Below are 15,826 nucleotides of genomic sequence, written 5' to 3'. Positions count from 1 at the left end.
CCTATTGCTGGCCTATGTAGCATTGGAGATTGCTATTATGAATTTGTTCATGAAAAAAAACATCTTCAATATTCATTTATGGTGTTGGTGCTCAAGAATCAGGACGCGAGAAAAGAAAAAATAGCTTGATTTTCGTGCTCACAGCAACCTCATCAATTTCTAATAAATTATTCATTATATTACTCTTATACCGTTCGTAAAATAGAAATATATACTAGAAAAAATAGTTTAAAAAAGTGAGTAGATAATAGAATTTCGAGGAGAAAAAACACCTGGGATTCAGTTGGGCAGTTATTGATATCATCATTATTGTAGTCAATAAATAATGAGTGAATCATAAAGCAAAGAGATAAGCATGAATTGTCTTCATTATTGCCCCTTCTTTTGTCACACACCCATCGCTCTCTCTCTCTCTCTCTCTCAACACACACACACACACACACACACACACACATGGAAAAGGAAAGAAAGCCTTAGGCCCGTAGTAATACTTTGTGTTAATGTTTAAAAATAACAACTTACCATCGTCCCTCAAAAAAAAAAAAAAAAAAAAAAAAAAAACTTACCATCGTTTTCTCATTTTCATTACTGTTAGCACTCAGAACAATTTCAATTATATGCATACAATATGTTGGTACGACGTCAATTAGCAAGATCTTTAAGTTTTGATATGTATTATTTCCATATTTGAGATTCAAATTCATAGTATAATAATGATGATTAGTTTTACTACTATAATGATAGCATAAATTGTTCGGTGGAATAGTTAGGGTGCGAGTGCCGACGATCACTGTCACGAATGAGGAATCCAAACCACTAACAAAATTTGACCTCTCACCATTTACGTTTTTTTCTATTAGTATAAACTTTTACTAGAATATTAATTTAATAAATATTCAATATATGTTTTAGTATTATTTTTCACAAGAAGAATAAAATTAACACATCATGTTACGTAATACTACTCTATAAATTTGATTCTAACTCCGTTCCAACAAATTAAAATGTGCACTCTCTATAAACGTAAACATATTTGCGAGTACTACATTATATGTGGATAAATCCGTGAAAATAAACAATAATTACAACTTAACTTTTGTTCGTAAAAAAACCATGTTTGCCCGCAAATGATGCTTCACTCTTTGAATGCAAACTTGAACTATAAATGCAATAAATCCAAAAGCATAGCCACATCAAACATGCTCTACCCACTTTCTCAATTAAAGTTTTCTTTGACTTTGGGCACTCTGCCACACATGTCACATGAGTGATAATATATTTTTCTTTGATATTCGTAGTATTTTCTTCTTCTTTTTTTATTTTACTTTTCATTTGTTTGTTTTTTTTTGCCAAAATGGGTACTTTGTTTTTAATCTCTTCCAAATGTGGTACTACCTTTTCTCTTTTACTTTTTAATAAATATATACAAATATTAAAGGATTTTAATCCCACCACTTCCACTAAATGTATGCAAATAGGTAAGCGAATGTAATCAATTTGCAAATATTTTAATTTTTTTCAGTAAAGCAAATAGAAACATAAAGTTGGGCGAGAAAATACTATATAAATGTTAACTAAAACATAGATGTACCCATATTCATTTGGATTGTGTAACTGTAATAACATTTTGTCAATCTTAAAGTAGACGAAAAGCAATGACATTCAACTCATTAGAGCATCCACAATGGATGCCCGATCGCGCGCCCGATCGGCCGAGATCGGGCTCGGGCGTGGTCGGGCATCCATTGTAGCCCTCGGTCGCGCCCGATCCCGAGCCCGATCGATCGGGCGCGAGATCGGGCGCCCATTGCGACCAAACGCCCGAGCCCGATCTTAAAAAAAAAAAAATTAAAAATTGATTTTTAATTATAAAAACCGATTTTTAATTCAAAAAAATCAATTTTTAAATTAAAAAATCATTTTTTAACTTGAAATAAAAACTATAATTTCACAACGATCCATACTAAAAGAAGGATCCGTGAATTAGTGAAAGAATATATTTATAGAATATAATCCTTCACACTAAATGAGCAAGTTTTGCATTACTTGAGTAAACCTTTTATAGATAGGTTTTCAACTCCAACTTTCATTGTGACTTCGATGTGGGACAAATGACAATTTTATAGATAAGTTTTCAACTCCAAATTTCTTTGTGATTTCGATGTGGGACAATTAGTTTTACACTTAAAAGAGAGTTTTTTGTTGCTTTATGTAAAAATTTGTTTGATTTCAAAGTATAATCTATATTTAGCCAAATGGTAAATGTATATGGGAAAATTATAGAGAATGTGTGTTCAAGTCCCAAACTCAACATACTTTTTTTATTTTGACCTTTATTATACTTTACTCATTTTATTCGATTAATGCAAGTGTTTTATTTAAATTTATTGTGTTCTATAATATTGTATTTATATTTTGCTATTTTTTATTTAATTAAAATTAAATATATAATTTATAATTTTTTTTAAAATTAAGTAATGCATGATTTTCATTTAATTTAGTATTTAATTTTTCTATTTATAATATGTGAAAATATAAAAAAATAACATTAAAATTGAAATGAAAAGTGGATAAGAGATAGGGCATCATCCACTAGGGCTTCACCATTGCAGAAAGATAGGGCATGCTGACGTGGCAACCACTAGGGCTTCCACTAGGGCATCCATTGTGGATGCCCTTACAAGGAAAAAAAAATACTTCAAGAGCCATTTGGATTTAGGCATCAACCTAATTACAAATAGTTGAAAAAGAAAATTCCACAAGACCATTCAATATAGACACCGGAAATTATGCAAAGGGCTATGTATACATATGTATGTCATGTATGTATGGGTATGGGTATGGGTATGGGTATGGGTATGGACATGGATGCAGATGCAGCATGTGAAGTGTGGGGCAAAGTGATGCACAGTGTGAAGGGGACAAGTCTCCAACTAGAGCAATCATTGGCATGAAGATAGCTGCATCCACAGTCCCACTTTGAAGCAAATTTTGTGTATGTATGTATCTATATATATTAGGGAATAGGGGTAGGGGGTAGGGGGTGGGGAGGTCAAGTGCAAGAGGCAGTCCTCCAGTGGTATGAGTGTATGACCAATTATTGCACCACTGATTGAGTTGCTTTTCTGCTTTATATTTGTCCCACAAGTCCTTCTCAGGCCTGCCCACACCCTTTTTCTACTTTTTCCCTTGATAACACCTCTACTTCGTTTCAATCTCAGAGTGATTGCCCTACCTGAAAAATCAAGACCTTGGAATCATAATACTCCTCTCATTTTGGCATTGCCAACTTTAACTTGGCTGGTAAGAGCACTATATTCTTCCAACTCATGATTAATAGATTGTTTCCATCACCATATTTCATGCTTTGTGACATTACAACAAGACAGAAAGTTCAGAGTGGAATTGCAAATTGTAGCTTTGTTAGTGCAAGATTAGTAGTCAATGACTCCAGTGTGTAATACACTATGGTGGAGTATTATTTACTCAAGCATGTGGTAACCACCAAAACCACATTTATGTTGGTGTCTGCAAAACTATAAAGTAAGAGAAGCTTTGAGAAGTTCAGTGTTTTTTGGGACCTTATGAGATTCTCAAAAGTATGGTTTATTCTTTCAGCAAGGCTGATAAAATCTGGCTAGAGTTAAGGGCTTCTAACACTCTACACAACAGAATCAAGGTGAAGAACAATGGTTTATTCTTCAATCAAGAACAAGAAGAGAAACACTGAACACCTCAGTCCTCCAAAACAAGCTTCTTGAATTATTTTATATTCTACGACTCATACCGGATGGAAACTACCATAACCATAATAACAAATGAAAGGAAAAACATCACAAGCTGTAATGAAACATATCCTTCACTGGTAAGTGCACAAATAACTTTTAACGAATGCGGACTGTTGTACATCTATGTCTTCATTGGTATTACCCTCAAAATAAGCTTTTAGAAGCTGATAAAGTGTTTTTAAAAATAAGAAAATCTAAACATTTTTTTTCTTCTAATAAATCCAATTCTGACAAAAATATGTGATTTGGTCATTTTTAACAAGTATATTTTCCTCACTAATCACTTTTAAAGATGCACGATCTTATTTACAGAGCACCTCAATTCTTTATTTTCAAAATAAATTTAAGACATGATAGCCTATACTATTGTCCAAGTAAACTAAGCTAAACAGTAAACACCTTCTAATCTTTATACTAGCTTTTAATTCAGTATAATGATGTATATCTGCTACTCCAGTGTTCTCCAAAATTTGACAAATTTCCAAAACTTCATCTATGGGTCTGAGAACAGCATAGAGACGTATTCTAGTGGCAAACAACACCCAGCCAAGATGACATATGCAGTTTTCTTGCAACGGTGAGTTTTACAATGTAAGACAGTTTGGGTTGGGTAGAGCAGAAAGTTAGCCAAAAGTTAAGTTGATATCACCATTTTCAATATCCGAGAAAGCTTGGCAGATGCAGTGAACTAAGGATTAAGGATGCAATGCTAGAGGCCAGAGGAGAAGTTGATAATTGGTCAAGTTTAGAGGCAGCCAACTGCTATGCATAACTACCCTCTAAAGTGATATCAGTATAGTAGTATCTCATACAGGCATTATGCAATGTGATAAATCAATAAATATCAACAAGATAATTCTAAATTCACCCTCCTATCTTGGGCACCCCTGTCCCAGCATAAATAAAAAACCCCGGGGCTGAACTTTTGCTACAGTAACATGGTGCAGTGACTGGAAAATCACCAAAAAGCAACATCTATAATTATTTGACATGATAAGAATAATACTACTAGAATACTATAACAAAATAGAAATCATAATAAAATAAGCAAAACAATGAAATATGAATATAATGATAAGATTGGTAGCAATGAACACATCCTCAACTATCAAAGAGAGAGGGCTAGTGGTGCTCATCCAAATACAAGATACTACAATCTAAGATGCCATATAAGCAAAAAAAATACTATAACTCAATGTTTCATATAAACAATATTGTTATTCAATTTTATGGTAACACGTACAAAGAACTTATACAGAGTAATGTTAGTAACTAATCCCTTTCAAACTAGTAACACTAAACTACTAAAGTCAGTAGTGTCCCAAGAATTGAAATTCACTTGAGCATATGAATGGAAATTACCTCCATTTCTGCAACAGCAACATATGATACACACACACAAACATCAGTCCCGCTTCCTAGCTCTCTCGATTCTACGAGCTTTAGGCCGGGGAGGAACCTTCAAGTTCAAGCAAGACGCTGTCTCACGCTCACGATCACGCTCACCCTCACCCCCACTGCTGTTCCCATAAATCGGAATGAGATTGGCATCAGTCACCTCTCCCTCGCAAACAGGACATTCTTTAGAACGCGAATCAACGTACTCCACCTGATAAAAACAGGCCCAACAAAACAAGTGACCGCAACAAGTCAACACAGGATCCCTGACCAGCTCCAAGCATATATTACAATCATACAAGCTACCACCCTCCTTCTCCTTATCCCCCTTCTTGGCAGGAGATTCCATAGCCAATGCCAACGCCTCCCCAACCAAATGTGATCGATCTCTTTTACACCCGCTTTCCCTAGCCTTATCCACTGTGCCCACACCATCATTTTCAACAAGAATTCCACTCTCAACATCCGTATTCACCAATGCATCACTGAAAACAACCCTAATCCCCACAGGATTCCGCTCGCAGGGCTGGCTCTGCCGCTGCCGCTCCCCCGCGCGAAATGTAACTCCCTGCAGCTGCCGAATCCTCTCCTCCACTCTCTCATGCGACTCATTCGCCTGAGCAACCGAGGGATCTATCGGTTCTTCGTTCAAGAAAACATCAATGAAATCATCCATCGCGTGCAAAACAACTTCTAGTACATCAAAAAGCCCATAACTTGAAAACGAAATAGAACGGCGATTTGATCATTTTAATCGGAGAAAATTAGGATCCTAGAAGCCCATACGCGAAGAACTATAGGATCATCACAATCAAAGACGAGAGAATACACAGAGTTCATGCATATATATTCAATCGCTGACACTTTGTAGATGGGAATCGTGAATCCACCGCTGCTCGAGGAGAATTTTTGCATAAATCAAAATCCCATGGTTTTAAAGGGGATTACGAAAACTTCAAAAATTCTTTTAACCTAATTTGAGCTCGATTTTGGGTCAAAAATCCTTATCCGTTGATTCAATCCTAAACAATACAATTTTATTTTCGGCCAATACACTAAAAAGAAATATCGTTAAAAAGGTGAGTGGAATGTGAAGCTTATTACCAATTATGGAAAAAGTAGTAAAACGGGACTCCTAAAGTGGGACGGAGGGAGTACTTACTTTTTTACTTACTAAAATAAGTGTCTCATTTTTGAATCCGTAACTAATCATAAATTTTTAAAATACTTAACACACTTCACAATAATCATATCGATCATGTATCACATTTGTTAATCATGTGTTAATCTGATCTCAAAATTAGTTAATCATGCGGCAATACGATCTCAAATTTGTTAATCAAGTAAATAAAAACACATTTCATTTGTTAATTGTTATTAAAAAAATACTCCCTCCGCCCCACTTTAGGAGTCCGGTTGAGTTCGACACGAGTTTTAAGAAATGTAAGGGAAAGTTGGTGAAAAAAGGTAGTGGAATATGAGTCCTACTTTTTTATATTAGTTTTATAATAAAATGTGAGTGGAAAAAGGTTAGTGGAATGTGGGGTCTAATACCAATTACGGAATATTTCAACTGGGGCTTCTAAAGTGGGACACCCAAAAATGGTAAACCGGGACTTCTAAAGTGGGACAAAGGGAGTACATTACAATGGAGTACTTAATAAAGTTTGTTGGAATATATTTTATATATAGTTTTATTTTTTTATTCATAGTTCAATTTTATTTTAATGAATTTGGTGATAACTCATGATCCTTGACACAAAAAGTAATCTACTAGAACTTGTTTGACTGAAAGTTTTTGTAAATCGTATTGTTAACTTATGAATACGAATGTATAGCTTAGGTATATAATTCCTGTGCGATAATTTTTCACTTTTTTTAATTTTTTAAAGATTAAAATACCCCAAAATTTTTTTAAGGATACTTTAGATTTTAGGCAATATTCTAGTTTTTAGGGATTTGTGTTGTATTTTGAAAGGGATATCGGCTCGGGCCTCTGGCCTCTATACAAGGATAGCTGATTAATCATTTATATAATTAACAGAATGAAATTTATAATTAATTGCAGCATTACCATTTGAGTGTGTTGGATTGGTAGCCATGAAAGAGATCTACATGTATTCTTTCCAACATTGATATATTTAAAATCAGAAAAATAAATTTAAATTTGTTACTTAGGGTCATAATTTTGAGAATACAGTGTATTTTGAGGGTACGCCTTCTTACCCATGAACTAATCATCTTATCATTATAATTAATCCCCAATTTACTTTTTTAATGGAATAGATACTACTCGCTAAGAACCAAATATAAAATGCTCTTATAATATACAGACTGATAAAAATATTGTGAAATATACTTAAAAACAAACCATTTTCCAACATTAATACTAACACTAGATCACCATGTGAAAATAGTAGTAAACAAATCCAAATGCAGAAACAGATTGATAAAAGTCTACCAATTCTCGACAAATTTATGCAATTTTTTGAGGTCATCAACACTACGCTTGGGAGTTTTACCCCAGCGTTTGCGTTTCAACTCCATATATTTGTACAAGAATCCAACATTCGATATCTCAATGCCTCTGGCTTTCACAAAATCATTCAAAGCATCCTGCAATTCACCCTGGCTCTCCACACCCTCCAATCTCATAGAGGGAACATAGCTATTTGGCTCACAAAATGATATTTTGTCCACCAAAATTTCATCACCACAAACATCAGCTCCCAACCCCAATTTTCCCTTCTTTTCTTTAGAGATAGACACGTTAATCCGAACACATTCCTCCGATTCTTCATCGTCGTCGGTTTCGTAGACCGGGTTCACTGTGACCTCGATTTTTTCCCGGCCCAGCTCCCTTGTCAGCATGATATGGCAGTGCTTATCGTCGTCTTGGATCGTGAATGGGAGATCGGCCGGGACGCATCTCTGTGTGCACCAATAAATGCAAGTTAGTCAAAACTGGTAACAACAAAAAATATGCATGTTTGTTGAGAGTAAATGAAAAGCATATATAGTGTGTTTGTGTTGTTTATTCAAATCAAAGAGATTTACTACTTTTTTCATGACATTCACCTCTTTGGCTTTGATTTGGGATTCGAGGGCTCCGAGAAGTTGAGGGCCGCCGGAGACGGTGGAGAAGTGGCGGTAGGAAACGATGGCGGTGGATTGAAAGCGACGGGCGGTTACGCCAAGAGAAACTAAGCGAAGCATGGTGATAATATTTTTTACTGCAGTAATTATGTGTATGAGTGCTAGTGTTATTTGAATGCTGTACTTATAGTAGAAGAAGTTTTAGGGTTTGGATGACTTGGCTTGATACTCAAGTAACTAAGTCTTAGAATTTAGGATACTGCTTTATTTGATTTCATTCAATCTTTCACGTAAATGCAATTTTAAATAAATTTATTAATTATTCTCAAATTTCTCATTTGAATTAATTCCCTATAAAACAATTCTCGTTTGAATTTTATAATGTGTTACATGCATACATTATTCAATAACTCGACAACTAATTAATTAATGATACAATAATTTAAATCTACATACACAGACTCATCAAAGGAAAGAAAAAAAAAACCTTCTCTGTTTTTCAAGATTTTTAATTAGTAGTACTCGATGTATTGCCACCAAAACAATACCATTAAATCAATGATTTTCGAAAGAATAGAATGATTAGTTGTGTTCATCATGAATTAATTCGAGTTGTTTTTCAAAATTTGAAAATCAAATCTTATTAATTACTACTATAAAATATATACAAATTACCCTTAATTTTGAAATTATTAATAAAAAAAACATATAGTACTAAATAGTGGCGGAGCCAGACTTTTAACGATGGCGGGCCCAAACAGTTACTCCCGCCTCCGCAAAAAAATAGGCTCATTTATAGACGACACGAGTTTTGATGAGAACTTGATAAAATAAGAGATAAAATGTATCAAAATATAGGCAAAGTAAGACAGATGAGCAAAAAGAGGTAAAATATGGGATGAAAATTTCCTTTTTTATAAATGGAACTATATTTTTTTCATGAACAGAGAGAGTTTTAAATTTATTAAGTATGTTCAGTGTTCGGAAACAACTCGAACATAAGCTATAGAAAAATTCGCGTGAGAAATAGAAAATTGAAAAAAATATGTTTGAAAAGCATTGCTTTGATATTAATTTACTAGGATTAGATTATATATTTACAGGGTCGCGTTAAAATAAAACCAACCTTCTAATCCAGAATCCAAAATTATTTCAATATTATGTATTAAAATTATCAACACAAACACAAAACTTTCTCAATAGATTTGTGTTGATAAAATTATATCTTTGTGTTGAGATTTAAATTTACATGTTATGTTTAAAGTTATATCTATATGTTGAGAAATTTCCAACATAATATTGAAGTTCTGGGTTCTGGAATGAGAATTAGTTAGCATTTAATTACCCCCTATATTTACATATGTATATAATTATTTTCTATATTCTTAAATTATAAATATCATTCTTTATCAATACATATTTAAATCATTTATGAAAAATCTACACCCTGCAGGAATCGATCTTGAAATCTATCGAAAGAATGACTCATATTCACACCATCTAGGCTAGTTGATGATATTATAAAAGCTGCACATGTATCCCTAAGTCCCACAAAAGATGTCACACCTTCCTTTTTAGTTTGTCCCACAAAAGCTGTCACATTTCTCTTTTTGAAAAAAATTCTCTCTCACATAAATATAAAAATTATATTTTCTCTCTTTATTTAACAAACAAAATAAAACCTCTTAAAATCCCGTGCCGTCCCATAAATGTGACATCTTTTATGGGACAGAGGGAATACTAAAAGTTCAAACGGCCCCGGCTCCAGGAGCCACTGGACTACCGAATAATAGTGCAAAAACAAAACTACTCCATAACGTACTCTTTTTATTTTTTATTTTTTATATCATCGTTCATGTTTAAAAAAAGCGAGTTTTTCTAGTTCAACCCTGACAGCCCACATCTATTAAAAGAGAGTTATTCGTTCCTTAAAAAAAAGATTTCTCCGTCAATTCACGTGAATATCAATTTATTAACATAATCAAGACAATTTGTTAACAAAGTCAAGATTCAGTTTTCTCCCCATAATGCCCCACTTGTGCGAGAAAAAAAGTCAACATACGTATATTTGAGCGATTTTAATTATTCTCACTATTTTAGTAATTAAGTGTATATATCAAAAAAAATTGTCACTATATAATGAAAGCTAGTTATATAGTAACAAATAACAATTATTGTTAACATTTGAAATCTTAAACAAATTGTATACTAATTATGGACGATTGATCATACTATTAATTAAAATTTCCAATGAAATTTAAAATTAATTTGATTATGTGAAAATAAATCATAAATCTATGACTTTGCTAGGCAGGAATTAACCTCATCATCTACCATTAATGATTTTAACAACAACTGGAGGAATAAAAATCATCATTGACCTAGCTTCCTAAGTCATGAGGCTCCACCTTCTAATAAAAAATAGAGCAAGAAACTTTCAAATACCATCATATACAGGAGAAGTTGAATTATTGAACATCACTTGAAAATATGGCAATGGTGATGAAAAGCTCCGATGATGAAAGAGAAGAAACACAGCCAATAATGAGCCACTTCAGCCACCGGCACCCTCTCGAGGCGTCGGAGCTCCACGTGGACGACCACGGCGTCTGCTCCGGCTGTGAGCACGACGTCGTGGGCCCCGCCTACGTGTGCACCAAGGCCACCTGCCACTTCCTCCTCCACGGCCTCTGCTCCGACCTCCCCCGCCGCCTCCGCCACCGCTGCCACCCCGCCCACCCCCTCTCCCTCCTCCCCTCGCCGCCGTACGCCGACGGGGAGTTCACCTGCGACGCGTGCGGGCGGTCGGGGCACGGGTTCACCTACCACTGCGGCGCGTGTGAGTTCGACATCCACGTGGAGTGTGCGTCGCTGCCTGAGGTGGAGGACAGGAGAGATGTACATCAGCATGCTTTGATCCTGACCGCTGATTTGCCGGACGGTCGGGATATGGTGTGCTGCGTTTGTGATGATCTTGTGGGGAAGGGTTTATGGATGTATTGCTGTTTGGCTTGTAACTGTGCTTTACATTTGACTTGTGCATAAAACATGGTGGAGGGGGAATTTTTTTTTATTTTTTATCATTGTACTGTTATTTTACTTCATTTTGCACAATTCATCCTTTATCATTAAACAAATCTTAGACTGATTATTAGTGAGTATTAACTAAGTTGCTCTTGCTAGTAAATTTGAAATCAATTTGTGAAAAAATAAATCTGCCAACTCAAGTGGAAATTTAATTTGTTCCTCTTTTCTTTCATTTTGTTTTACTTTTATTATCCTGTTTCTCTTTATAGGGAAAATATTGTGGGTCAATAATTTGTAGTATGATGTAGTAATACATTAGAGCATCAGCAGTGGAGGACGTAGGACCGGCGTGCCGGATGTCCGCCATTAGGCGAGCAAGAGGCGGACGCGGACGTCGCTTGCGGACACCGCAGATCCGCGGCTTTTCGACGACGTCCGTCGGGACATCCGCCATTGCAGTGCCACAAAGGACGGCCCGGCGGACGTCTTGATTTTTGTTTTTTCTTAAACTCTATATATATGGCTCGTTGCAAACTCTATATATACGATTTTTTAAAAAACTAACGCATGTATTATCGTCGAAAATGAAGGCCTAAAACAAAAACATATCATACCGTCGGGACCCCTGTTCGGCTAGCGGCAAACTATATAGATTCAAGGCATAACATGTAATTTTGTTTGAATCATTTTTTTGGTTTGGGATGGTTTTTTTTTGGTGAACTATGTATTTTTTTAAAATTTAAATATATATGTATGCTTTTTTAAAAAAAATAAAATTGTTGCATTTTCTAAGTATTCGTGTCAAAATTTTAATTCCGAAAATTGCATATTTGTGAATTTGTGGATTTTTATTATTGTGGATGTCCGCCGGGATATCCTTGGGGATGTCCACCATTGTGCAATATAAGGTGTTTTTGGAAAGTCCGCCGAAATATTCGCGCCATTGCGGATGCTTAGAAGAAATCAACGTTTTTGCAATTAAGTCGTGCCACTTCAAACGTGGGGACTTGAACTGGAAGCTGCCTATTTTCAATCAATTTTTAACTCACTCAGGTTTTAGATTTTCTTACATTGCAATTTATTCTAGCTAAAATATATTTCTCCAGAACTTAATCAATGTTCATTTGACATAATCAACCTTCACTATTATACAATAAGAAATTCAATACTACGGGATCTTGTATTCATGGGCTGTAGCTATGGCATCTTTATACTCCCTCCTGCTATAGGTGCAGTATTTCTTTCAGGCACATGATTTAAAAACTTAATCTTGCCATTATTTTCATATTAAGAATATTATAGAACCTAAATTAAAGTAATAATTATAATTCATTATTTCAAATTAATTATGTGTACTAAATTTCAAAATGAGTAGTGATTTAGAGACATAATTTCTCCATGTCATAATACCTCTATATTTTTTGGTCATAAGCCCATAAATATAATATATATTTTGACTAATATATCCTTAACAATGCAATTATGAATAATTCTAATTTAGGGGATTTTAATTTAAAGAAATTTTTAATTAATATGGTAAATAAAGTGATACTTAATTAATGTAACTATATACTTTTTCGTTTTTTCTATATTCTACAAGTTGTACAAATTTTTTCCTTATTTAAAATGTTAAGAATTAAAAAAATCGCAATTAAAAAATTAAATCAAAGTTATGAAATTGTTACAATAAAAAATGTGACAATGATATAATCAATTGCTAACTAATAAAATCCAAGGGTGGAGATTTAGTCTTGATTTTGGATTAGGGTGCTAAAAACATTAGAATAGGACCCATTATCAATATACTAATATTATATATCAAATTTTAATTTATTGTATGATAAATTAACTATGAAGCTTTAAAATAATGAATGAATGAGTTAAAAATATATGTGGTAATAGAGGTTCGCCGTAACCAGCGGCGGACGCAGAAAAAATTCTTAGCAGGGGCTTAACTATGTACTTCGTACTAAGAAAGATGACCTCTTCCTTAGCTGATACGAGATTTTATATACAGTTTTATTTTACTGTGTTAAGTAGATAGAGTAAAATAAGAGAGAATAAAGTTGAAATAATATGTTTCCATTTTTAGTAATGAGTCATCTTAGTTGTAATAAACCAAAAAGGAAAGTGAGATATTTTTAATGGAATAGATGGAGTATCTGATAAAATAAATTTGTTTCCCTTATCCCATTTTAAAGTAAGAGTGAACTACACTAATAGTCCCTGATCTTGTCTAAAAATGCATCAATGGTCCCTAAAAATTTTTTATACTCCTTCCGTCCCATAAAAGTTGAGTTGTATTCCTTTTTAGTCCGTCCCAACAAAGTTGAGTCATTTCCTTTTTGAAGAAAAGACAAAACATCTAATCACTTTTTTTATTCCATCATTTACTTTACTCCCTCTTATCTTTCCTACTTTTTTTCATCTCTCCTATTTATTTAATATAAATTCTTAACCTCCGTGCCCAAAAGTTTTGTCTCAACTTTTATGGGACGGAGGAAGTATCATTTTTGGTACGATAAGACAAAACTAACTCTAGGTACCACTAGTATGAATATTTAAATTTCTGGGACATTTTGGACCTTTCTATCCTTTTATTTTTTTTCATTTTTTCTTCCATCACCATTTTCTTTTATAAAATCAATTATAATTTCATCTAAATAATATTTGATGCTTTATGATTTCAAAATTTTAAATAAGAAACCATATGTTTTAATTATGCTTTATTTTTTAAACTTAAATATTATTTTTATACAAATTAATCTATATATTTGCTAAGAAAATATTATATTTAATAATAATATTTTTAAATATAAATATTAAAGTGAATTATAGAAAATTCTTTGCGGGATTTATTTTTACTTAAAAATTTTACTAAATTTTTTTGAATTTGAGAAGACAAAATATTATAGTGAATTATAGTAATTTTTTATTTAAAAAATATTACTTAAATATTTAAATGTTACTCCTACTATACTTAAGTGAAAAATAAGTATTTTAATTACGTTAACTAAAAATTACAGTATAGTGAAGAATATTTGTTAAATATAATAATTGAAATTAGTAAAAAAAATATAAACTATATAATAAATATTTTAATTACGTTAGTTAAAATATAGTAAAACGATCTCTTGCGAGTAACATTTTTTTACTAAAAAATAAAATGAACTATAGTAATTTTTTTCATTATAAAGCTTAATCTATATATTATTCAAGAAATTATTTAAAAAATTTAAGTGAATTAATTTAAAAGAAAATATTTTTATTGTAAAAGGTGCATTTATGTATGTCTAAAATAATTACATAATTGAAGAGGTACCAAAATTGTAATCTCTAGGTACCAAAAATGCCCTCCGTGGCATTTAGGAGATTTTTCAAATGCAGAGGGGTATAATAGACCGACAGGTACCAAAAATGTAATTTTTAGGGACTAATAATACTTGATAAGGCTAATTTCATGCATTGGTTATAGGGTTAAATTCTGCGATTTCCCAGGTCTAACAAACCTTTTTGAGCCAGGTGTGTAGAGAAAATGCCAGCCCCAGGAGGATTACAGAGATCGCCTGGTGAAGGAAGGTGGCAAGGAAAATTGAGCAGAAGGATGAAGAGCCACTAGACTGAGGAGCATCGATTGGAGGGCAAAATAGGAATCACAAGAACAGTCTAGAAGCTCTATCCGCTATAAAAAGGAGCACACAATCTACATGAAGGATATACTTGATCATCACTTTTCCAGCTCCTAGCTTAGTTTTTCTACTTTTTCTACACACTCACTTGGGGGGAAAGTTTAGGGGGGTTCTCGTTTCATCGGAAGAAACAATTGTCTTTAATTTTCTGTCTACTTTTGGTACTCGCCGAGTCCTCGCTGTTCGAGGCTCGGCTTTGGTGTTGTTTCTATCGTTGGATATCTCGTATTTTGCAATGGATATGTCTGTTTATGTTTTGTTTATCTTATTGTGTTGTTTTGGGTTTGATTTGCTGATCTTTGTTGGTTGATCTGAGTTTGAAGCTGTTTTATAAGAAATCTGTTGTTGATCGGTTAAATCTACGTAGATCAGTGAGGATCGGAGATGGTAATGGTGTTTGGTTGTTGTGGATGGCTTGGATCCGGAGTGGATTAAGCGTCCCGTGGTTGGATCTGCTTGTTTGTGTTTCATTTAGTTGTTTAAATTCTGCATTCTCGTTTTACCTCGTCTAGTAGCCGTAGATCTGCCTTAGTTTTAATTGTTCTTCGATTTTGTCGCTTTTAATTCCGTCTACTTTGCTTTGATCTTCGTTCTTGCTCTGTTTTAACTGGTTGTTTCATGATAAATGTTGGAGAAGATGATGTCGCTATTAGTTAGTCCTTTAGTTAGTTATTTTGCAGCTTTTCAATCGTACTCTACCTTTTCAGAAAATGGTCCCCACATTCAGTTGCTTTCCCAGGTCTAGGTTAATTTAGGAAACTGTTCGTTCGATCTAGCAATTGTCTCGCTCTATTTCCCTTAATATGCATGTTTTTAAGTTTCTGCCTA

At 33.7% G+C, this 15,826-nt stretch overlaps 3 protein-coding genes across 3 annotated transcripts; 1 reads left to right on the top strand and 2 right to left on the bottom strand.

Annotated features, from left to right (window-relative positions):
• Nucleotides 1-2,555: 2,555 nt before the first annotated feature.
• On the bottom strand, nt 2,556-6,177 carry LOC125193271 (LON peptidase N-terminal domain and RING finger protein 1-like). The gene is made up of 2 exons (XM_048091041.1): nt 5,151-6,177; nt 2,556-3,235 (listed from the first exon to the last, which is right to left on the bottom strand). The coding sequence occupies exon 1, from the start codon at nt 5,860-5,862 to the stop codon at nt 5,194-5,196; it is 669 nt and encodes a 222-aa protein (XP_047946998.1). The 5' UTR covers nt 5,863-6,177; the 3' UTR covers nt 2,556-3,235; nt 5,151-5,193.
• A 1,344-nt stretch (nt 6,178-7,521) lies between these two features.
• Nucleotides 7,522-8,402, bottom strand: LOC125195321. Its single transcript, XM_048093488.1, has 2 exons — nt 8,265-8,402; nt 7,522-8,117 (listed from the first exon to the last, which is right to left on the bottom strand). The coding sequence occupies exons 1-2, from the start codon at nt 8,400-8,402 to the stop codon at nt 7,644-7,646; spliced, it is 612 nt and encodes a 203-aa protein (XP_047949445.1). The 3' UTR covers nt 7,522-7,643.
• A 2,359-nt stretch (nt 8,403-10,761) lies between these two features.
• On the top strand, nt 10,762-11,353 carry LOC125191685. Its single transcript, XM_048089090.1, has one exon. It carries the CDS (start codon nt 10,773-10,775, stop codon nt 11,325-11,327), a length of 555 nt encoding a protein of 184 aa, XP_047945047.1. The 5' UTR covers nt 10,762-10,772; the 3' UTR covers nt 11,328-11,353.
• The last annotated feature ends 4,473 nt before the right edge of the window (nt 11,354-15,826 follow it).

Source organism: Salvia hispanica, chromosome 6 (assembly GCF_023119035.1).
Source record: "Salvia hispanica cultivar TCC Black 2014 chromosome 6, UniMelb_Shisp_WGS_1.0, whole genome shotgun sequence".
Classification (NCBI taxonomy): domain Eukaryota; kingdom Viridiplantae; phylum Streptophyta; class Magnoliopsida; order Lamiales; family Lamiaceae; genus Salvia; species Salvia hispanica.
The sequence above is the reverse complement of the archived record's forward strand: the minus strand, read 5'-3'. Positions and strand labels throughout refer to the sequence as shown.